This window comes from Schistocerca americana, chromosome 2 (assembly GCF_021461395.2).
Source record: "Schistocerca americana isolate TAMUIC-IGC-003095 chromosome 2, iqSchAmer2.1, whole genome shotgun sequence".
NCBI classification, from domain to species: Eukaryota; Metazoa; Arthropoda; class Insecta; order Orthoptera; family Acrididae; genus Schistocerca; species Schistocerca americana.
Genome location: NC_060120.1, coordinates 358,166,389 through 358,192,058, shown reverse-complemented (window position 1 = coordinate 358,192,058; position 25,670 = coordinate 358,166,389). Strand labels below are relative to the sequence as shown.

Below are 25,670 nucleotides of genomic sequence, written 5' to 3'. Positions count from 1 at the left end.
AGCTGCATCAGCCGATTTTGGCCTTGCTGCAGGGGATTCATTAGCCATGGTGGTTGCAGCAGTGGCATTTGAGTTGAACAGGGTGCCCGCTCACTAAATGGCCAACTCTTGTGTGCTAATCTAAACGCACCTGTGGAGGTAACTATTGTTGCCAAATGTGTGAAAGTAAGGTGTCTGAACACAGGCAAAGGGCCACCATAGCACATAAGTGCCTCCTGAAATCTGAAGGCAACCTGCCACCACACTTTTCAAGGGTACAGTCTTAGTCGCTGATATATAGGTTCTGTGCAGCAAGAGATTAATGCCATCTTGAGTGTGGAGGCAGTTGTAAAATGATGTCCAACACCACCGATGAAGCACATTGGTCATGGCTGCACGTCAACGAGATGAACTGTTCGAAATCATCTACTATTTGTTGCTGCATAAAAATGTTCTCCATAATCACAAACCACATGTCTGGGTGTTTGGGCACAAACAGCCAGGCCCAAATTTGCAATTTTGACATGGGTGGGTCATGAGCACTGGTGAGAGAAAAGTGGGTAGCTTGTGGAAGCAGCACCAGTGAAATGACAGAAAAGAGAACATATTCCCATTGGACTTGATTCCACTGTGTGTTGTAGGTTTGTTGTGTGAGGCAATATCTTGTGACAGTGTCATGGGAAATGAAGACATTACCAGCACAATAGAAACCGTAATGTCTTGGATGGATTTGGTTTCAGACATAGGATCTCATGATGCCATGAACGGGGGAGTCTGTTGTATCATGTTGAGTTCCTTCTTGATGTTTTGGAAGTCACCATCAATGTTGAGGAAGTTTTGCTGGTACAGGATGATGTTGAATATATGTAAAGAAAATTTTGTCCACTGCAATGCCGCTGTAGTTTTGGGCTCATCGCTTATGTAGGGGAACTCACACTACATAAAAGACTGTGTACACATATTTGTGCTAATATCAACTTAACTTTATTACACAGCATAATAGGACAACGAATTACATCAAGTGGAAAACAAAACAAATTTCAAAATTAGTCCAAAGAAACTGGCCCCAAAGATAATCCACATGGTGTCCTGTCGCTAACGACAGTCACTCCCACCTACTTACCGTATCAAATGTTACTCTTACTATTTCACAACTTATTGATTACTGTCCAAAGGTCTCTGTGTTCTGATGTACTGATGAGATATCTAAAAAATTAAATACATTTATTGCTGATTGTGCTCATTACCAGTTCAATTAGTGTGTATACTGTTTTCTTAGAAACTAGTCTCCATTGTCTGTTTTCTTGGTATTTTTTGTTTGTGCACATCCTTACTCTTCTTTTTTCCACCTTGAGTATTATGTCTACTTTTGCAGTGTTAGTTGTTTTGAAAATGCTTTCACTTCCATATATTACATGGTCAGAAACGGAAATTGTTGCACCATGAAATCCTGTTGGTTAAAATTTCATCCTTAAGTGAGCTTAATTTTGGTGTGGGAAAGGGCCATCCCAAGTAGAACAGTGTGAGAACATGATGGCTATTGGATGTGTCTAACATTACTAGAACTTTTCAGATGTAGATCACAACAGAACACACCCAGAGGACGTCTACTTTCAGCTTATTGCCATATTTCATACTTTGAGAAAGGTTGAATCACTGACATGGAAGATATTGGCACATGCTACTAACACATTGCACAGACTGTTGATTGTAGTGCAGTGAGTGCAGGACTGATGATGATGAGGTGGAACCAAGACAGCAATGTGACAAAAAGAATAGGCAAGGGTCCTTCCAAGAAGGCTACACCATGAGAAGATCTTAGGATTGTTCAGTGTAATGTCACATGTCATGAATAGACAGATGAGAAGAGCTGAAATCCAGGCTCATGTTACAGGTAGCGTGTTATAATTATGTAGGATGCCGTTATGTCATAGAACTGTCCGACTGAGTTTGACTAATAGATGGATGACAGCTGCTGAATTATGGGCTGAGGTTACAGGCTGAGTGGTATCACAAGCCATCGGAAGCAGATTACTGGATGATGCCATGCATCATTTACCACTGTCACTATACCACAAACAACAGACTTGAATGCTGTAGATCTAGAGTGAACTGAGACAGTGAGTGGCATTGTGTGGTTTTCAGTGATGAGTCTTGCTTCTGTTTGTGTTGTCAGATTAGTAAAAATGTGTCACTGATTTACCTGGTGAAAGGTTGCAGAAGGCATCTGTTCTCAAGACCCACACATTTACAATTTATAGAATCATGGTATGAGGAGCTTTTGCATATGGCAACAGGACTGGTTTGATAGGTTATATAGCGTGAATAGTAAAACCTGTTGCTGTGTCCATCGTGGTCAGCATATTCCAGTAATATAATGCAGGACCTCACACTGGAGTTCACAACACAAATACCTTGAGTAACATATAGATCTTTGACTGGTCTGCCTAATGTTCAGGGATTTTTTTCTGTTATCCACATTTTTCACAGAGCCATGTGTTGGGTGATCTGATGAGTATCACTGGTATATTTCCATATTTCTGCAAAAAACTTGGCCTCATTCACAGGCAATGTGATTTTTCAACTCCTATGTGGTGGTTCAACCTCTTAAGTTGTTGGAAAGTTTACTTCTTGTTGTTTGGTCTTCATTGGGGTGTTCACATTAATATTCAAAAGTATTCTGAGTTCTTCATTGTTCAAAAGTTTATTTAACACTTTTGCATTATTTTGGCATTTTTCTTGTCATTATGTGTGTAATTTTCATCCTCACTTTTCAGCATTAACATAGAGAAGTTTCATTTTAGTAGTTAGCTTCCTAAGGTTTTATAATAGTATCTGGCACTGACTTTGAGATAGTGCTCTTCCATTTAGTTGATCAGACCATTTTGGTATTCCCTCTTGACTCAACTGGTAATTTGGGTGAATTGTTTCTGATGTTTTTTGAGGTTGACTACTATTTCTTTTGTTTTGTGGTTTTGAAATTTTCACCATGCTTGATGTCTTTGTTCATGATTTTTTCGTATTATGTAGTCTAACGGTGACATATAGGGCGTCCATAATCAAAGTTCCATTTTAAAACCCCCATAGGAAGAGAATTGTGCTTAGAATGAGGTCAACTTTGAACAGCATATTATTGCAACAAGAGGAAACATCATGGAACAAACAAATTTAATGAAAATTTTGCCAGTAGATGGCACTGTAAGCCCATTAACATAAATGGGGTTTGCTTCAAATGGCAGATGAATCGCAGCACAATGCCTATGGTTTGAGTTCAGCAGTGACACTGTTAGTTAGGTAAGCCCATCCACCACAGCAAGGTCATACCACAGTGGGTGGAAAAAATCAGTTTTCAATTGTACAGAGGCCAAAAACCGTATAAAACCAAAATTACACTGCTTTTTAATTAGCCTGGAGCCAAAAACTGCATGGAAAGTAAAATGACATAAGTTTTTATGACATAAGTTTTTAACTGTCCTGGGGCCAAAAACTGGATAAGAAGCAAAATGACATTGGTTCTAATTATCATGAGAGGTAATCCCACACCCAGAAGTCACACAGATTAAGATCAGGTGATATGGATGGCCAGGCTGCAGGCTGATAATTCTAGCATTTCCAAAGTACCTCTGCAGCAGCCATGTCACTGGCTCTGCAATGTGTGAAAGAGAGCCATCTTGCATAAAAACGTTTCTACCCACACGTCCACAGTGCCGGAGGGTTCGAGTGATATTGGTGTGTGAAAGACTTTTATAGTGTTTACCAGTGTCAGTACGAGTAATAGGACTCATCTCTTCAAAGGGTATTTTGAAAAAAAGATGCCATCAGCCCACATCACACAGTCATCTTTGCAAAATGAAATGGTACTGATTGATGTGTCTGTGGATTTTCTGTTGCCCTGTTCTGCAATTCTGCATACTGACATGTCCTTGGGGATGGAAATGGGCTTCATCTAGACACAGAATGTTCCATGTCCATTCATTGTCCACTTCCATGCAAGCAAGAAATTCCAGAGTGACCATTTATCTTGCAGGCAGGTCAGAAGGAAGCACCTCCCAAACATGGGTGACTTTGTATGGATAGCATTGCAGGATGTTTTATAGGATTTTATGTACCGTACTAACTGACTTGTCCAACATTTGGGCAATTTCTTGTGCACTGGATGTTTCCACACCACAACTCAACCTGTCTTGCAATGCTGTGACAACATATTTACAGACTTTGGATCAACAGCTTACCTCCTTCTGCCACAATTCGCTTCAAAAGAACCTGTCTTTTATAACCATTTTCTCCAGGCACCTAATGGATATAAAATCAGTGCCTTATTTCATATTCTTAAGTGTCCAGGACTTCTGCAGGGCTATTGGTGCATAGTCACTGTTTTGTAAAAGAGCTTTACCAGCAGCACTTGATCCTTCATAGAAACAGTCGTGTTCGAAATCTTAGACACAAACTGAGGAATAGCCATGTGCTGCGCATCTGTTGTGTTCCATGACATTTCCCCCTGTGTCAGTATCATAATGCTCAAATTTGATGTCATTCTGAGCAGTGGTTCTCTTTTTACAGCATTTTAAAATTGGAACTTTAATTGTGAATACTGTGTGGTGTATCAATTTATGATCCCACAATTAGGATAACAGCTATTCCAGATTGTAGTTTCTTACAGCTATTTGTGAGCTGAAACTGATTTAATCAACAAAAATATAAGACACTCAGTAGTTTGAACCAATTTGTCTCATTTTAACACAATGCACTTTCACTAGGATATTCTGCCCAGTATGGCACCTAGAAAGACAATATTAAACTGACAACTAACAACAAAAGGGAGATCATTAGATATATCAAGTTAAATTTGTAATTGGTTGCAGATTTCTTGGTAGTGAGAACACAGCGTGTTATCTTAGACGGAGAGACATGGACACATATAGAAATAACTTCAGGTGTGCTGACATATGCTCAGACCTTTGCTGCTCATGTTGTTTGCTGATGGTTTGGCAGACAATATTAACAATAACCTGAAGTTTTTTGTAGATGATGCCATTATCTTTAATGAGCTACTGTTTGGAAAAAACTGTACCAATATTCAGACAGATCTTGATAACATTTCAAAGTGCCACAAGATTCAAAACTTGCTGTAAATACTCAGAAATGCAAAATTGTGCACTTAACAAAATGAAACAACAAATATATAGTGTCCTGTGAATATAATATGAGCGTGTAACCACTGGAATCAATCATCTCTTACGTGGATATAAGAAATTGTAGGGACCTGAAATGGGATGATCACATAGGCTCAGTTGTAGGTAGAGCAGGAGCAGACTTGAGTTCATTGGACGGATACTGGCAAAATAGTAGTAGTCAATTAAGAAGATTGATTACAAAACAGTCATTGAATCTATACTGCAATATTAATGAAGTGTGTGGAACCCATACCAAATAAACTAACAAATAAAATAAATGTCGTGTGACTAGGGCCTCTTGTCAGGTAGACCATTCGCCAGGTACAAGTCTTTCAATTTGATGCTACTTCAGCAACTTGCACATCGATGGGGATGAAAAGATGATGATTAGGTCAACACAACACCCAGTCCCTAAGTAGAGAAAATCTCCGACCCAGCCGGGAATAGAACCCAGGCCCAGGCCCAGGCTGACCACTCAGCTACTGGGGGCGGATGATAAACTAACAGGAGAAATTGAAAGTATAGAAAGAAAGGCAGCACTAAAGATCACGGTTTTTTTTTTTTTTTTTTTTTTTTGGCCAATAGGAGGGCTTCATGGAAGTGTTGAAAACCTTCAATTGGAAGATGTGTGAAGATAGATGCAATCTATTCCATGCAAGCCTACAATACAAAGATTCAAAAACCTGCTTTAAGTGAGGAACATAGGAACATAGTGCAATCCCCTATATGTTGCTTGGATATCAATCACAAATAACAGAACAGACTAATTACAGAGTGCATAGAAGCATTTAAGCATTCTTTCCACACTCTACACATGTTGTCTGGAAGAAGTCCTTAGTAATATAATGGGAAGTATTCTCTTTCACGCACTTTATAGTGGTTTATTGAGTGAAGATGTAAACATAAATATTTTATTCTGTCAGAATATACTTAAAGTAATTGGAAGTGAAGAAGCAATGTGCAAAAATGTGTCTCAGTTTCTCTGTGATATAAGGAAATTAATGAAGCACTCAAAAATAATGAAAAGGCATTATTTTCAGAATATAGCCTGAGAAGACAAACACAGCACACATGGAGTAAATGAAAAGTATAACATTTTTTGCTGTCAGGTGACAGGTTATTACAAAACAGTTGTCCTAAGAAATTATAGATTAGTTATTTCCAAAGACTGGTTACAAACAGCATCAGAAAATAATATAAAATAGAGAAGAGACTACACTTAACATACAGAAACACTAAATGTTATGCATTAAATGTCAATACAAATTCTGCTCTAAAATTTTAAGCAAAGTAAACAAAATATCTAAGTGTGTAGCAGTTAAAGAGAAGTTTAAAAAAAAAATATTTTGGGTATAGTAAAAATGAGGCTTCCATAGCAAATTATGAAAATAAGGATACTGCTTCTATTAGTGTGAACAGATCCTCAGAGGAACATTTTATTAAAAGCATTAACTCACCCTCTGCCCCCCCTCCTCTCTCCACCCTCCCTCCATCCCTGCCCTCCACTCCCCCCCCCCCCCCCCCCAAGTAGTTTTAAAATTGACTTATTCCTAGTAATAATTCCCCAGGCTGATTTAAATATCTATTGTTAATCCTTTCCAAAAAATGTGACCAGGTAATATTGTTCACAAGGTCACTAATATACAACATGAATAGTAAGGGTTGCAACACACTTCCCTGGGGCACACCTAAAGCTACTTCACACCTGACGATGCCTCTCCATAAAAAATAACGTGCTTCCTCCCTACCAAAAAATCCTCAATCCAGTCACAAAATTCACTTGATACCCCACATGATTGTACTTTCAGCAGTAAGTGTAGATGTGGTACTAAGTCAAATGATTTTCAGAACTCAAGAAATACTGCATCTACCTGACTGCCTTGATCCAAAGCTTTCACTGTGTCATTTGAGAAAACTGTGAGTTGGGTCTCACATGATCGATGTTTTCGGAATCCTTGATGGTTGGCACAGAAGGGGTCATTCTGTTTGAGAGACCTCATTATATTTGAACTCAGAATATGATGCAAGATTCTATAACAAATCAGTGTCAAGGATGCTGGACCTTCAGTGGTATACAGTCTCTGTAAAGAAATTTCTAATGAAATGGAGAGTATTGCATGATTGGTGTAAAACAAAGCATAGTACTATAGAGAGAGAGAGATGCTGAATGAAATGCAGTTGGCTCTCAAGAGAGCAATACGTGAAGCCTTCAATTTGTAGTTTTGTGGTTGACTTCTACTATCCTTCTTGTACACAAGGGTGACCTGTGCTTTCTTCCAACTACTGGGAACAGTTTTTTGTTTGCTGATCTGCAATAGATTGTTTATATATTCAAAAGAGGGGCTAATTCAGTGACAAATTCAGTATATAATCTTATAGGGATTTCAGAACTTTGGAGCTTTGTTGAGTTTTAATGATTTCAGCTGTTTCTCAACAGCACTGACACTAACAGCTATTTCACCTATCTTTTCAGTGGTGTGAGTGTTAAATTGGGGAAATTCACATGTTTTTTCCTTTGTGAAGGTATATTTGTAAATGAAGTTGCTTTTCTACACTCAGTTTCAGTCCTGTCACATTCACGACTGACTGGACACTAATTATGGTGCCACTAACAGTCTGCAAATACGTCCAGAATTACTTTGGGTTTTGTGAAAGATCATTGAAGGCTTCACGTATTGCTCTGTTGAGAGCCAACTACATTTCATTCAGCATCTCTCTCTATCTATAGTACTATGCTTTGTTTTACACCAATCATGCAGTACTCTCCATTTCATTAGAAATTTCTTTACAGAGACTGTATACCACTGAAGGTCCCTCCCACTATGAACAGTTCTTTTGGGTGCATGGTCAACTGTTCTTTTGAAATTGAGCCATAGTTTCTCTACATGCACCTGCCATGTCCCAAGTTTCTCACTGGGATATGACACTACTGGTTCTTTTTTTTTTTTTTTTTTTTTTTTTTTTTTTTTTTTTTTTTTTAATCTAGTTTGCTGAACATACATATCTTTCTACTTGTTTTACTTATCCTTTTTACTTTGATAATCATTGTTGCACAACTGTGTCATGGTCACTGATATCAGTTTCAATGGGACATGCTCAGATCTATTTGTAGATCCAATATACACTGAAGCACCACAGAAACTGGTATAGGCATGCATATTCAAAAACAGAAATACGTAAATAGGCAGAACCTTCTGCTGCAATCAGCAACTCTTATATAAGACAAAAGTGTCTGGCATGATTGTTAGATTCGTTACTGCTGCTACAAAGGCATGTTATCAAGATGTAAGTTAGTTTGAATGTGGTGTTATGTTGGTGCATGAGTGATGGGACACAGCGTCTCCGAGGTAACGATGAAGTGGGGATTTTCCCATATGACCATTTCACGTGTGTACCACGAATATCAATAATCTGGTAAAACATCAAATCACCAACATTGCTATGGTCAGAAAAAGATCCTGCAAGAATGGGATCGACAATGACTGAAGAGAATCATTCAATGTGACAGAAGAGCAACCCTTCCACAAATTGCTGCAGATTTCATTGCTGGACCAACAACAAGTATCAGCATGCCAACCATTCAACGAAACATCATCGTTATGGGCTTTCAAAGCCAAAAACCCACTCATGTACCCTTTATGTCTGTGTGACACAAAGCTTTACACTTTGCCTGGGCCCCTTCAACACCAGTGTTGGACTGTTGATGCTGGAAATATGTTGCCTGGTCAGATGAGTGTTGTTTCATATTGTATCAAGTGGATGGATGTGTATGGTATGGAGACAGCCATAAGAATCCATGGGCCCTGCATGTCAGCAGGGGACTGTTCAAGCTGATGGATGCTATGTAATGGTGTGGGGCATGTGCAGTTGGAGTGATATGGGACCTCTGATATGTCTAGATATTAATCTGACAGGTTGCGTGTACATAAGCAAAATTTGCAATGACCCTAATAGCATAAGTAGCTGAACTCTAACGTTTCAGCAGATCTTCAGTGTGTTTTTTCCAGATCAACCCCTCATCAATGCACACACCTAGAAATTTTGAATATTCTACCTTAGCCACTGATTTCTGATTGAAGTCTATATTTATTAAAGGTGTCATTCCATTTACGGTGTGGAACTGTACATACTGTGTTTTGTCAAAGTTTAATTAGAGCCCATTTGCAGAGAACCACTTAATGATTTTCTGAAAAACATCATTTGCAATTTCGTCAGTTAATTCTTGTCTGTTGAGTGTGGTAGCTATACATGTATCATCAGCAAAAAGTACTAGCTTTGCATCTTCGTGAACATAGAAAGGCAAATCATTAATATATATTAAGAACAGCAGAGGACCCAAGACTGAACCTTGCAGCACCCTGTTCTTGGTTGTTCCCCAGTTTGAGAAATCACCAGTTTTTTTTCATATTATGTGAACTGCTTGTTTCAACTTTCTGCACTCTTTCAGTTAGGTATGATTTAAACCATTTGAGCACTGTCCCATTCATACCATAGTACTTGAGCTTATCTAGAAGTATTCCATGATTTACACAATCAAAAGCCTTTGAGAGATCACAAAAAATCCTAACAGGTGACTTCCAGTTACTCAGAGCATTTAATATTTCATTAGTGAAAGTATATATAGCATTTTCCGTTGAGAAACCTTTCTGGAAACCAAACTAACATTTTGTTAAAACTCTATTTTTGCAAAGGTGTGAAGCTACTGTGCAATGCATTACTTTTTCAAGAATTTTGGATAAAGCAGTCAGAAGAGAGATTGGATGGTAGTTGTTGACATCAGATGTATCCCCTTTTTATGCAGTGGTTTAACAATGGCATACTTCAGTCTATCTGGGAAAATACCCTGCTTCAGAGAGCTATTGCATATGTGGCTAAGAATCCCACTTATCTCTTGGGAACAAGCTTTTATTATCCTGCTGGAAATGCCATCAATTCCATGTGAGCTTTTATTATTGAGAGAGTTTATTATCTTCCTAATTTCAGAAGGAGGGGTGGGTGGAATTTCAGTTGTATCAAATTGTGTGGGTAAGGCCTCTTCCATCAACTGCCTTGCTTCTTCTAATGAACATTTAGATCCTATTTTCTCTACAACATTTAAAACATGATTATTCAAAATGTTTTTGACATCCATCAAGTTCCCATTCGCTTTGATGGTAATACTGTCATCCTGTACTCTTGGTTGCTCTGTCTCCCTTGTAATAATATTCCAAATTGTTTTGATTTTGTTATCAGAGGTATTAATCTCAGACATGATGCACATGCTTCTGGACTTTTTAATAACCTTTCTTAATGTAGCACAGTAGTTTTTATAATATTTGGCTGTTTCTGCGTCATTACTCTTTCTTGTTGTTAGAGACAGTAATCCCTTTTGTGGTTACAAGATATTTTTATTCCTTTAGTAAGACAAGATTTTTTGCATGGTTTCTTATAATTAGATTTAACTTCTTTCTTGGGGAAACAGTTTTCAAATTCTGTTACAAGCATATCATGAAATAAGTTATATTTTAAATTAGCATCGAGTTCCTTGTACACCTCATCCCAGTCTAACTGCTGAAGATTTTCCCTGAAATTTCTAATTGTTGAGTCATTAATTGAATGCACAACTTTGGAAGTAGTAGTTAGAATACCAAGTTTCTTAAAGAGGTCTCTGCATGATAATCTAGGACTGACACCATGTATAATTCTAATCACTCATTTCTGAATTTTGAAAATGTTCTCTTTGTGAGAGGAGTTTGTGAGAGGAGTTTCCCAAAAAGATGATTCCATAACTCATTAGTGAATGGAAGTAGGCCAAACAAACTAAATTCTTCATTTTTAAATCACTTGTTTCTGCTGTCATGCATACTGAAAAGTAGCTGAACTAAGGTGTTTCATAAAGTCTAGAGTGTAAGTTTTCCAATTTAGGTTGTGGTCGATTTGTAGCCCTAAAAATTTGACACTGTCTACAGCTTTAACTTCATTGTTTGAATACATTATACTCATAGGGTCGGGTATTCTTTGTGAGGTACTAAACTGTGTGTACTGGGTCTTGACAAAATTCAGTGACAATCCATTTGCTGTGAATCACCCATTGATATTTCATTAGCTGATTGCTCAGTGAGATTAAGGGTACTGTTTTTTATACCAATACTTGTATCACCTGCAAATAAGACAAAATTTGCATTTTGTGACACTGCATATAGAAGGCCATTAATATACACTCCTGGAAATGGAAAAAAGAACACATTGACACCGGTGTGTCAGACCCACCATACTTGCTCCGGACACTGCGAGAGGGCTGTACAAGCAATGATCACACGCACGGCACAGTGGACACACCAGGAACCGCGGTGTTGGCCGTCGAATGGCGCTAGCTGCGCAGCATTTGTGCACCGCCGCCGTCAGTGTCAGCCAGTTTGCCGTGGCATACGGAGCTCCATCGCAGTCTTTAACACTGGTAGCATGCCGCGACAGCGTGGACGTGAACCGTATGTGCAGTTGACAGACTTTGAGCGAGGGCATATAGTGGGCATGCGGGAGGCCAGGTGGACGTACCGCCGAATTGCTCAACACGTGGGGCGTGAGGTCTCCACAGTACATCGATGTTGTCGCCAGTGGTCGGCGGAAGGTGCACGTGCCCGTCGACCTGGGACCGGACCGCAGCGACGCACGGATGCACGCCAAGACCGTAGGATCCTACGCAGTGCCATAGGGGACTGCACCGCCACTTCCCAGCAAATTAGGGACAGTGTTGCTCCTGGGGTATCGGCGAGGACCATTCGCAACCGTCTCCATGAAGCTGGGCTACGGTCCCGCACACCGTTAGGCTGTCTTCCGCTCACGCCCCAACATCGTGCAGCCCGCCTCCAGTGGTGTCGCGACAGACGTGAATGGAGGGACAAATGGAGACGTGTCGTCTTCAGCGATGAGAGTCGCTTCTGCCTTGGTGCCAATGATGGTCGTATGCGTGTTTGGCACCGTGCAGGTGAGCACCACAATCAGGACTGCATACGACCGAGGCACACAGGGCCAACACCCGGCATCATGGTGTGGGGAGCGATCTCCTACACTGGCCGTACACCACTGGTGATCATCGAGGGGACACTGAATAGTGCACAGTACATCCAAACCGTCATCGAACCCATCGTTCTACCATTCCTAGACCGGCAAGTGAACTTGCTGTTCCAACAGGACAATGCACGTCCACATGTATCCCGTGCCACACAACATGCTCTAGAATGTGTAAGTCAACTACCCTGGCCAGCAAGATCTCCGGATCTGTCCCCCATTGAGCATGTTTGGGACTGGATGAAGCGTCATCTCACGCGGTCTGCACGTCCAGCACGAACGCTGGTCCAACTGAGGCGCCAGGTGGAAATGGCATGGCAAGCCGTTCCACAGGACTACATCCAGTATCTCTACGATCGTCTCCATGGGAGAATAGCAGCCTGCATTGCTGCGAAAGGTGGATATACACTGTACTAGTGCCGACATTGTGCATGCTCTGTTGCCTGTGTCTATGTGCCTGTGGTTCTGTCAGTGTGATCATGTGATGTATCTGACCCCAGGAATGTGTCAATAAAGTTTCCCCTTCCTGGGACAATGAATTCACGGTGTTCTTATTTCAATTTCCAGGAGTGTATAATAGAAACAACAAGGAGCCTAAAATGGAGCCCTGGGGCACCCCTAGTCTGATGGTTTCATATTTTAAATGACTATTGTTATGTGATAAGCCTGATGCAGACACACACTGTTTTCTATTAAAAAGATAGGATATACGATATTTTTTGTATAAGGATCTCATGCTAAACACTATCAAAATCTTTAGCCAGATCTCAGAATATTCCAAGTGGTAATAACTTTTGATTTATTGATTCTAATATATCATCTCTAAAAGTGAATATAGCTTGATCAGTTGACAATCCTTTCTGAAATCCAAACTAATTGTGAATGAGAATATTTTTCTGTACTAGGTGTTTAGAAAGTCTATTGTACATAACCCTTTTAAAGACTTTTGAAAATATTGCCAGTAATGAAATGGGCCGGAAGTTTTCCACTGATGATTAGTCTCCATTTTTGTGTGATTGTTTGACAATAGCATATTTAAGTCTATCTGGAAAATTACCACTGTGGAGGGATTCATTACATAAAACTCAGTATATCACAAAGTTCTGAGGAGCAACATTTAATTATGGTAGTGCTGATTTCATCATAATCACTGGAACATTTGTTTTTAAGAGACATAATAATTTTAGAAATGTCTTTCGGTGAAGCAGGATATAGTTGAATTATGTCAAACTTCTGCGGAAACCCATTTTTTAAATATTTTAAGCTGTCTTCTGAGGAACTATGCAGACCAAAGGTGCCTGCTCCTGAAAGGAAACAGTGGTTGAAACTGTGTGCAATTTTGGAGGTATCTCTAATCAACTCATTATTTACATTTAATGTAATTTCCTCATTTGCCTGATTAGTTTTTCCTGTTTCACTTTTTACTATGTACCATATAGTCTTTATCTTGTTATTAGAGGCATTTATTTTTCTTGAAAATAAATACATTTTGAGGTTCTGATTACTTTGTTTAGAATCTTATAATATAATTTGTAATGTAATTTAGCTCTGTAGTCATTGTTCTTCCTTTACATTAAGTACAGTCTTCTTTTTGTTTTGTAAGATACTTTTATTCCATTTGTAATCCGAGGTTATGATACATTTAATCTACCGGTATTTACTTTGATTACTCTCTTAGAGCAGCAGTTTTTAATGTGACCTATGACTGTATTAGAGAAATAGCTATATTTTTCATTCATCCCGGCTGATTTATGTACATCTTTCCAGTCTATATTCCTCAAACATTCTTTTTTTCTTCAATTCCTGTTTCATTTATTATTCGTATAGGTTCCCACTTCCTGTTATTAGTTGAATGAGACCCCACTATATTAAATGTAAAGAACTGGGATTCATGATCTGAAAGGCCATTAAATATTGGATTTATACTATGATTTGCTAGCGTGGTAGTATCTATGAAAATGTTATCAATAGCAGTGCTGCTGGTACCCATAACCCTGGCTGGAAACTGTACTAAGGGAATGAGATTATAAGAAGTGGTAAGAGACTCTAGTATGGATCTTGAGTGACTATTCTCCAAAAAATTTAAATTAAAATCCCCATTTAGTATGAGTTCATTATTTTTAGAAACTAAGAAATTGAATACTGCATCAAGCTGTTTAGCAAAGAGCTTGAAATTACCAGCTGGAGACCTGTATATTGTGACTATAATTATTTTTCTTTTGTGTGTGTCCACTTGTGTGTCACATGCTTCAAAGTACTGATCACTACAGTATTTAAGAACGTCAATGTTTTTATAATTGTGACGCTATCTAATGTAAGTGGCAACTCTCCTTTCTCCATCTCTTTTCTACAATACTTTGAAGCTAAGGTATACCCTTCCATGTTAAGCATTTCAATTTCACTACTTAAATGATGTTCAGGAATACAAATAATATCAACAGGATTTATACACTGTAGCTCGTCCAAACAGATCTGAAATTCATTAATTTTGTTTTTTAAATGTCTGATATTTTGATGTAGCAAATTTACTGTTACTTTTTTTCTTTTTTTTTATCTTCCCCAAGTATTATGCTTAACATTTTCAGATACATCTTGTTTCAATATTCAATGTGTAGATAATGACCTATACTTAATATTATGTGTGTTCACTGCTTTTCAGGAGTGCTTCAAACTTTGGCATTTTGTTGCAAATGCTTCTGCTGTTAACTACTAGGACTTTAATACTCTCACCTGTGGGGGGTCACTCTTTTGGATCTCACACTTATATCTCCTACAACTGTCATTTTCTGTACTGGATGGAGAGACACTTATCTGAAAAAAGCCTTGTATGAACCCCACACACAGTCAGCTACTTGTATAACTGCCTCTGATGTGCAGCGGATGTCTGACCCATTTAGGGGGACCCTACAGTTCTCAATAATCTGATGCAAGTCCAGGAAGTCACAGCCTTGCTTGTCACAGAAGCTTTGATGTCTCTCAGTCCTTCCACTTGATCCAGAACCAGGGTGCCACAATCAGTTCTGGGAACAATGCTTCAAATGTGAGCTTCATTGAAACTCTGCAAGGCTGGTCTTCTCAGCCTTCTCTGCAAGTCACTGGAATGATCCAAATATGGCCTCAAAACCCAGATGCCAGGCACTGTTCATTCCAGTGTGCACTACCATCTGCATTTGGTTACACCCTCTGTCCTCAGTGGCTGCCAGAGCAGCCTCTTCAACATGAGGCTCCCAGGTATACACACTGAGTGCATCTGGTTTTCTTGCCTGCCCCTTGCTTCCAATTCCTTAAAGGGTACTATCATTCACTGTACATTTGAAATGTCAACAACTAATAGCCCCTACCCTTTTGTGTTTGCTTCCTCATGATTTTTTCCCTGGAACAGGTGAAGTGAGTGCCACTGGTTCAGTTTCAGTTTCAGTGAATGACAGAACATTGATCTCATTAGTTTGGGGGTTGATATAACACCCTGAGTCCCATCTGGTCCCTGTCTACACTGTACAGGATGTCCAGGTTTCCCGTTGACACCCTACTCACAGTCAAGTGGATGAGTAACAACAGATCCTGTACTTCCAGTAGAAGAGACGGGATCCATACAAGAGGATAGTACTAGAGGTACCTTTGTCACCATGACTCCTCCAGCACATCAACTCACAACCAATTCCAATTGTTTTACAGTAGTCAGGGCAATTTCCATCTGGTTATAGATGCTGGCCAACTCATTCCTTGTTGAAGAACAGCATTCACAGTAGGGTTGTGTTGTGGCTGGTGCAATGTATTAGAGGATAGTGAACAAAGAACTGCAAACTGAACTTGCTAACTATCTTTTAATCTGTTGAGCTAAAAAATTACTAATTCTCTGTAGGAATTGAAGCAGATACATGAAATGAGATTTTTATTAAGCCAACAGAGAAACCTTTGGTAAGAATCACTACTTTCTTAAAACATTTTAGGCTTAGTTGTAGTCCTTGATAAACTCAAGAAAAGAGTTAATATGGAATAAATGTAGATAATACACTGAAAAGCCAAAGAAACACATATACCTGCCTAATATCATGTATGGCTCCCGCAAGCACGCAGAAGTACCACAAGACAATGTAGCATGGACTCAACTAATGTCTGAAGTAGTACTGAAGGGAACTGACACCATGAATCCTGCAGGACTGCCCATAAATCCGTAAGAGTGTCATGGGGTGGGGATCTCTTGTAAACAGCACGTTGCAGGGCACCCCAGATATGCTAAATAATGTTCATGTCTGGGTAGTTTGGCAGCCAGTGGAAGTGTTTAAATTCAAAAGAGTGTTCCTGGAGTCACTCTGTAGCAATTCTGGATGTGTGGGTGTTGCATTGTCCAGCCGGGATGTTGCAATGCTGCATGTCTGTCGGAATGCACAATGGACATGAAAGGATGCAGGTGATCAGACAGGATGCTTATGTGCATATCACCTGTCAGATTAATATCTAGACATATCAGGGGTCCTATATCACTGCAACTGCATATGCCCCACACCATTACAGAGTCTCCACCCGCTTGAGCAGTCCCTTGCTGACATGCAGAGTCCATGGATTCTTGAAGCTGTCTCCATACCTTACATGTCCATCCACATGATACAATTTGAAATGAGACACGTCTGACTGGGCAACTTGTTTCCAGTGTCAACACTCCAATGTCCATGTTGAAAGCTCCAGGTGAGGCATAAAGCTTTGTGTCATGCAGTCATCAATGGTACATGAGTGGGCCTTCAGCTCTGAAAAACCATATTGATGATGTTTCATTGAATGATTTGCATGCTGAAACTTGCTGGTGGCCCAGAATTGAAATCTGCAGCAATTTGTGGAAGGATTGCAAGTCTGTCACACTGAACAATTATCTTCAGTTGTCATTGATCCCTTTTTTGCAGAATCTTTTTCTGGCCACGGTGATGTCAGAGATTTGATGTTTTACCAGATTCCTGATATTCACGGTACACTCGTGAAAATCCCCACTTCAACACTACCTTGGATGTGTCTCATCACTCATGTATCAACTATAATACCATGTTCAAACTCACTTAAATCTCGATAACCTGCCATTGTAGCAGCAGTAACGAATCTAACAACTGTGCCAGATACTTGTTGTCTTATGTAGGCGTTGCCAGCTGCAACACCATATTCTGCCTGTTGCCATATCTCTGTATTTGAATACACATGCCTATACCAGTTTCTTTCACACTTCAGTGTGTATACTCCTCCTGAAGTGAAAACTAAGTGTAACACAATTTTTTTAGTTACAGTATCTGCTGCAGTAACTAAATCACATACACACATTTACTACAAATTAGATTACATGTCGGACAAGAGTAACATCCAAAAATTCTCAAAAATTTGCATTTATTTGCTTGTATATAGACCAAAATTTGGAGTAATCTTTTTGTTGGCAGTAACTGTGAATCAAAACTGGTGATTTGCTGCAAAACAAGTTATTCACAATATTCATACCAGTAACTTATATAAATTTTATAAAATATAGTTTTGCAAGCATCCAAAAATCTTGTTCTGTGACAACATCCACAATAGCTGATGGCACTGAGCCAAATCTAGGCACCAATTTTTTGCATGACTTTGACCTCCAGTCGACATTATGAGAGGATTACTGCAAAAAGCAACAGTTGCAGCTGCAGGCAAACACGATAAATGGCACAGCATAGTACAAGAATTTCCAGGTATCCTATGAAGAGCCAAAGCACAGGTGAAGACTTGACACAATACCCAACATTTCATTCTCACCATGGAGGGGCAGCCAGTAGTATCTCATGTCTGAAAGAATTGCATTGGCTAGGCAAGACATAGAGAGACAAAAGTGCAATAATGTAACAAGACTACAAATAGGCAGTGGATGTCACCTCTAGATATGGTCAAGAAATGAGACAGCACATGTAGGCTGTGTGGAGACAATCGAGTGTTAAATTCCAGGACTATCTTAGATAGATACCCCATTCCACATATCATGGATGTGAACAGTTCAATGACAGCCATGCTTTTTTTCAGTGTATTCGATTGCACTCAGGTGTCTTTGCAAATTGCTGTGGCCATATTGGACACTGACAAGACAGCAGTCACCATGCCCCTTTGGTTTACTTGAGTAATGCTGGATGCACTTTGGGTTGATAAATGCAGAACAGAGTTAGGTTCCTCAGTTCTGAGATTTTGGCAGATGGGTTACCTCTGCTGACGGAGTGTGTGTCAGCCATACAACTTGTTGCAATCCCCCACAACATTCAAAGACTTAAGGTGGTTTTTTGGAATGCATAATTATTACTGCCAGCACCTTCTCCATGCAGTGACACTGTTAGCACTGTTCATAAAACTACTCAAGGGCAAACATATGGATGGTGCAAAAATGGTTCCTTGGAGCAATGAGCAGGTGGAGGCATTCAACAGAGTAAAGGAATATACTGCAAGAGCAGTACTTCTCATACAACATCAGATTAATGCATCTCTAGTCATCATAGAGGATACCAGCCAAACAGCTGTGGGGTAGCACTTCAGAAACTTATTGGTGGTGCTTGGCAGCCTCTTGCCTTCTTTCCTCTTGCTCATATTCATGCAAAAGGCTTGAACTGCTATAGACAGGAAACTTTTTGTGGCATGTGCACCTGTCCATCACTTCAGAGATTCAATTGAAGGCCACACTTTCACTGTTTACCTGGATCATGCAGCAGTAACATCATTCTTCAGCAAGGGAACTCCAAAGGCCGTGCTGAGATTCCTCAGATGTGTCCATTTTATTTCACAGTTCACCATGGATGTCCACTACATTAGAGGTAGCAAGAACATTGTGGTCAATTGCTTATCGCGTTGTTGCGCAAGAGTAAAAGCAGTAAACCACACTGCCCAAGTACAAACTCTTGACCCTGAATTACATGAATTATGAGTGTAAGCCATCTAGTCTGACTCTCAAGTATGTAAAAACACCAGTACGACATTTAACATTATAGTGCAAAGGTGCAAAGATGTTCCACAGTCTTCCACACCCAGAAGTAAGAACTATGGTGTGATTGCTGATGAGGAGGGTGGTATGGCCAGAAATGAATAAAGATGGCCGCAAGTGGCCACAACAATGTGAGAAATGTCAAAAATGCATGGTTGGAAGACCCATTGCCAGCTCCACAGGAAACATCATCACACCTTCATAAAGATTTGGTCACATTCATGTGGATCTGGTAGGGCCATTAGCTTACTCAAACAGCTACTGATTTAGTAACCATAGTGTATCATTTTAAGTGATGGCTAGAAGCGTTTCTGGTTGCAGACATCACTGCCACAACAGTGGCCAAGACAGTACTCAGTGGATGGATATCCGACCTCTGCAAACTATTACAACTAACGGGGGCAGACAGTTCAAAGCAGCATTATCCCTAGAAATTCATCTCTGCAGGTACAACCATATCCACACAACTACTTATCACCCTCCCAGCAATAGATTCGTTGAAAGATGCCACCACACTCTACAGGTGACATTGATTCTTGCAAATGGATGAGACAAACACAACTACCAGTGCATACCCTCATTGCACGCAAATCCTTCCAGTCATCTGTGCATGGCTGACAATGACAAGAGGAGCCCAAGCTGTGGGTGCCAGCTTCAGCTGCCAGAAGTACCAATGCTGAGAAGACACATAGGGAGATTGGTGCCTCGGGCTCCAGGTTTTTGAAAAAAAGGTGGAGAGGGAATAGGGCGGCAGATTGCTGGTGTGGCAACCTAACAATCATCTGTAACAAATGATTTCATCTTGGGAAGTGGGTCATCTCTTTTTAAACTTTTCATCTCTGATATTCTTCTGTGTGTTAGCACCTCTTTCTGTTCATGTTCTGATTCTGTGATGTTGTAATTGTGATTGTAATAAAGGTGTACAAAAATACCTAGGGTGTTTGCGTCAAGCTTGCCACTGCTCCAAGCATTCCAATAAGTCTTCTACCTGCTGTCTGGGTTCTGTATAAGATGTATATAACCTTTTGGTCCTTTTACTTTATACCTGCTTCCTTCATAATATCAAACAGGGCTTTCCAGTCAAGACTGTCAAAAGCTTTCAGTAAATCTACAAAGGCTATAAATGTAGCTCTGTCTTTCATTAGTCTGTCTTCTAAAATAAATTGTATGGTCAGTATTGCCTCATATATTCCTACATTTCTCTTGAACCCAAACTGATTTTCATCAAGGTTGGCTTCTATCAGTGTTCCTCATCCTTGTTGGAAAATAACTACTAGCAATATAATATAAAAATGAACACGACAAGCATTAAAAAAAAAAAAAAAAAAAAAAAAAAAAAACAGCTTTCAGCCCTATGTCACTGTGTTAAATTTGTTTCAAGAAATCGCAAATATTTTGGAGTAGCTTAGCTACTGTTCATCATTAATAAAGTTTCTGCCAACTGCTTCAATTTTTAGTGTACATTTTTACTCAGTCTACATCCTTAAAAGTTTTCCTTCATGAAGGAATTAGCAGAGGATGATGTATGAATGACGGTTAGATCACACTGCCATAAAGTGGTTTTAGGATGTTTCACTGTGTCTCTGCTGCCACAGAAACAGCAGCAAAGAAATAATTTCCTGTGGTTGTCTGTTAATTAATGGTAGAAACAGAGAGCCAATAAGTAAAGTAAAGAGATCCAGGGGTTTGTATGTGATCTTAGTAGTATCACTTCCATGTTGTGCATTTTGTAGAGTCAATTAATGTTCTGTAGATCATTATGTAAGTTTTCATCTTTATCTCTGTGCCTTTGTGTGGAAAAATGTATTCACTTTTTAAGTAATTGAAGGTTAAATTATGCATAACTATTGTCACTGCAACTGGTATATACCTTCTGCAACATTCCTTCTGGTACTCTGTTGTGTGTATGACTTTTACTTTCAGACATCCAGTGATAGTGTGAAAATGTGTTCACTGGGAAATAAGATTCTGAATAAATGTTTTAGAATATAGCTACTTGTGATGGCTACTATCAAAACTAGACAATTGTAAAGCAAAATATATCCTTTCTGCTAATGTAACAAAGAAAATTGTAAGGGATTGGTCTCACATAAAACAATAAAAATAATAATATTTAAATGATGGTCACAATGGTAGTAATATTCTCATATAACATAGTCTTAACTACACCATCTATTTAAATTGTTTAAAAAATTGACAAAATATATACATATACCACAGAAAAAGTAATTGCTGTGTAATGCTGAGAAGATATAAAAAGCAATGCGCCAGTGAATTACCTCTTTCTGCCCCAGTGACCAGAGCTCTTTTTGACTTGAAACTTATTTCCATATTTGTCAGTTTTTGGTTTCAGGATATCAATAAATGTAACAGACTTAAACGTGAAATTTGTTAATAAATCTTCGCGGAGGATATCTTATCTTCAAACATAGATTAGATAACAGAAGCCAAGAAATTATTGTGATGCACTCTTAAGTTATCAGAGCTTTTTACACTAACATTATCTCTCTAATGGATTTGATAATAAAGATTTAAAAGGTCAATAACTTGTCTATTGATTGCACTGATGTTTTTAATGATATACACTTCCAAGACAAAACAAAAACATGTACTCTACTTGGCCTGGCAACAACACTAGACATGAGCAACACTAATGTGCCCTGGTGGTTGTTCTGTCACAGACAATTGCAACTCTAACCATTTACATACCTGTCAATGGTGTGTACATGTGCAAAAGTACATCAAAATCTGACAATGTCTTCTGGGTGTTTTACTTTTTTATCATGCAGTATGTATCCTCTCTACTTCTGCCATCATCAGCTTCTCTGATACCCAAATAGCAAAACTCAACTACTACTTATAGCATCTCAGTGTCATCTGATTTCATTCAACTACATTCCATTACCCTTGTTTAAATTTTCCTTTCAAGATGTTATAAGTTCTGTTCAACTGATTTCCCAAGTCATTTGCCATATATTGAAGAATTACAAAATCACAGCAAACCTTACTGTTTGTTCTCTATGAGATTTAATTACTTTTTGTAACTTCTCTTTGGTTTCCTTTATTGCTTGTTCTGTGTACAAATTGAATAACACAGTGGATAGGCTGTAACCCTTTCTCCAACCCTTCTCAATTACTGCCTCCTTTTCATGTCTTTCATCTCTTTTATCTGCAGTCTGCTTTCAGTACAAGTTACAGATAATATTTTGGCTCCTGTATTTTATCCTTGCTACCTTCTGAACTTCAAAGAGTGTACTGCAGTCAACACTGTCAAAAACTGCCTCTAAATCTTCAAGTGCTATAAATATAGATTTGTCTGAATTTGTCCTATCTTCTAAGATAAGTTGTAGAGTCAGTATTGCCTTATGTGTTCCTTCTATAAGTAATTTGCATTATTATTTTGTAACCATGGCTTATTAAATTGGTATTTCAGTAATATTCACACTTGCCAGCACTTTCTCCCCCCCCCCCCCCCCTCCCACCACCCCCACCCCCCACCCCCCTCTCTTTGTTTTTTGGGGAGAAAGATTGGAATTATTACATTCTTCTTGAAGTCCAAGAGTTATTTCATGTCTCGTATACATTGCACATCAGGAGGCATAGTTCTGTCTCCCAAGAGTCTCTATAATTGTTAGGCAATGTCATCTACTCTAGGTGCTTTGTTGTGATTACACTATTCAATGCTCTGTCGATTCTTCTCGCAGCATTACATCAACTCCCATCTCATCTTCATCTGCTTCCTCTTCCCTTTCTATAATACTGTCTGCAAGTTTGTTTTACTAGTTTATGAAGATTGTGCAATCAAAATCAGTGATGAACAGAAATTATGATGAAATTTCCAAATGTAGGACTATTTTCAATATACAGTGCCCAAGATACCCTTGATTCAGAAGAGTTATGTTGTTTCACACTCTAAAGTGGTGAGTAAATTGAATTATAAATGTGTGGGTTTCTTCCACTGAACAACGTTCATAGAAAATTTTCAGCAGCTGTACACACAAATGGTAATTTATTTTAAATTTCTGAGATGATTGTTTGAAAGACATTTTCTAGATGAATTTTTCATCTCTTGGACAGGTTACAATATTGGCTTCCTTGTTTTGCTTAAATTTTTCAATAGAATTTTATGTTAAAAATTGTGTCCTTGAACATCACTGACAGTTTCCATTACAATCCTCAGTGGACACAACATGACCATAGTGGTTATTTTATTATTATTTTATTGTTATTATTTCACTTTCAAATCATAAATAATTAGTACATGAAATACACAAATAAAAGGGATCAAATGAACAATAAGGTCCAATACTCTGCAATACTAATAGTTCAGCTGTAAGTTATTTTTAATGGAATAAACTAGGTTTTCTGTTTCATCAATTTATAAGGGCAGTTGAATTTTACAATATGTACATGTTACAATAAAGATCAAGGCATTGCTGAAAAGACTGTATGGAAGGTGCATCAAATACTTCTATTACTTTATTGATTGGCGACTTCATGGAGTGTCCTGTGCACCATGACCAGATAATGTATATACTTGGAAGGAGAGACAGCATTGGTCATATTTTTTTGTTTTATTAACCACAAAATCGATTTTTGGTCACTTAGTGACCATCCTCAGTGCTGTAATATACAATTTAAATTGGTAGGCACTGGTGTCAACAAGCTTAGAGCGATCACATAAACTGAGTTATGTAAACTGAGTTTATGTGATAGCTCTAAGCTTGTTGACACCAGTGCCTACCAAATTAAATTGTATATTACAGCACTGAGGATGGTCACTAAGTGACCGAAAATTGATTTTGCAGTTAATAAAACAAAAAAAATACGACCAACGCTGTCTCTCCTTCCAAGTATATACTTCTATTACTCCTGCAAATATATTAATATTAAGGGTGGCATGAAGCATGCAGCAAAAATAGACATTTTTTGACATATTGATATCTAACATTGTTAAAACTAAAATTGACTCATGTGACAGGATCAGGCTGTGAATTTATAATCATTTCATTTTTGCATACACAGTTTTATCAAGTCAGTTAGAAGTAGAATCCGTGTTTGTCTGTAACTTATGTAGATTTCTGTATTGGGCAGAAAGAGTTTTCTCGGTACCTGCATATTTCTTATAAAAAGTAATGGACTTTAACTTTTGACTGAATTCAGAATGTAGACTTGTGATTGCATATTCTTGTTTGTACATATTATGTACAGTTAGTTGTGTAGTAAAGATAATGACTCTGGACATTTGTTCTGTTCCATCAGATTTTCATTACCATTATCACTGTCTGATTCAGTTAAAGGATAGAGAGAAAGCATTCTGAAATATTCCAAAACAGTTGAGCCTTATAACACCATTAGACCATCATTGATATAATCATGATATATTTGCCTTTTGTTGACTGTAGTTCCTTCTTGCATCCTGTGAGCTTTATTTATTTTGTGCAGTTTTAATATGTGATATTTGTTGCATATGTCTGCTGCACAGTATGTATTAGGTATATTAGATGTCTTGTAAAGATATGTGACCTACACTGGAGACAGCAAGCTAATTTCTTCTACAGTATGAACTAGCATCACTGACGACAGTAATAGTTGGTGGCTGCTGCTACAACCTTCCTCAACCATATGGCATCCTTATTGGAGCTGATGGCAGTACACACAATGACGCATCTGATAACTACTGGTTTTAATACTGTGAATTTGTATTCCTTTTCAGAGCCTTTGTAAGCAATGGAGCGTGAAATTTAACATTTGATATGTGTGTATGGCTCATAACACGAAAGTATTGAGAACACTTCCAAGTCAGAAAGAGATACTGAAGCAGAGAATGCATTATAATACCCATTAGTTCTATGGAGATATATGCTAGCATGATAGGGGCACTAGGTAAGAAAAATGAACAATGGTTAATAAAATGGAGAACAAAAATTGAGGTATTTTTGGTGAGGTATTTTTCGTGAGGCAGGACTACTCTGGCACCTTTCATTAGTAACTAAATACCTCCTTATAGACAAGCAGAAGTCAATTGGCATTCCACACTTTTTGACAATTTCTAATAAGAAGAGTGTTACTTATATACCAATAAATTTAGTCCCTAATGGTATTTGCAGCAAATAACAAGAATAGATTTTTGATGAACTCACCAATTCCGAACCACAATACTATAAGTAAAAATAATTCCCATGTAGCCTACGTATTCCTGTCAAACGTCACAGTGTAGTTTTATACTCTGTTGCAGGTTGCAGTAGACACCATACAGGAAACTGAAACTCCCCAGTTATTCAAAAGCCTCATTAGCCATTCCTTCTACAATTTATCAGTACATATAGACTTGGAGGTTGTAAGTTCCAAATAACACTAATGTTTGTATTCACAGATCTTAACTTTGTAAGAATATAGACACCTGATAGCAGACATTGCAAAGCAAATACTCTTCTTGAAGCTTTTAATAGGAACAGCAGCCAAGTAGTATAAGTGTATGAGCAGTGTTTTGTTTTATTTTC

At 38.5% G+C, this 25,670-nt stretch overlaps 1 protein-coding gene across 2 annotated transcripts in view; it reads right to left on the bottom strand.

Annotated features, from left to right (window-relative positions):
- The window catches only part of LOC124595472 (L-xylulose reductase-like), a 49,814-nt gene extending 28,243 nt beyond the window's left edge, over positions 1-21,571 (bottom strand). Inside the window, exon 1 of one of the 2 annotated variants that reach the window (XM_047134228.1) lies at positions 21,447-21,571. In XM_047134228.1, the coding sequence (XP_046990184.1) occupies positions 21,447-21,498 (52 nt within the window). In that variant the 5' untranslated portion in view covers positions 21,499-21,571. Of the gene's footprint in view, positions 1-18,882; positions 18,923-21,446 lie in introns of those variants that run through there. The other variant, XM_047134229.1, reaches the window with a different exon arrangement.
- Between the last annotated feature and the right edge of the window lie 4,099 nt (positions 21,572-25,670).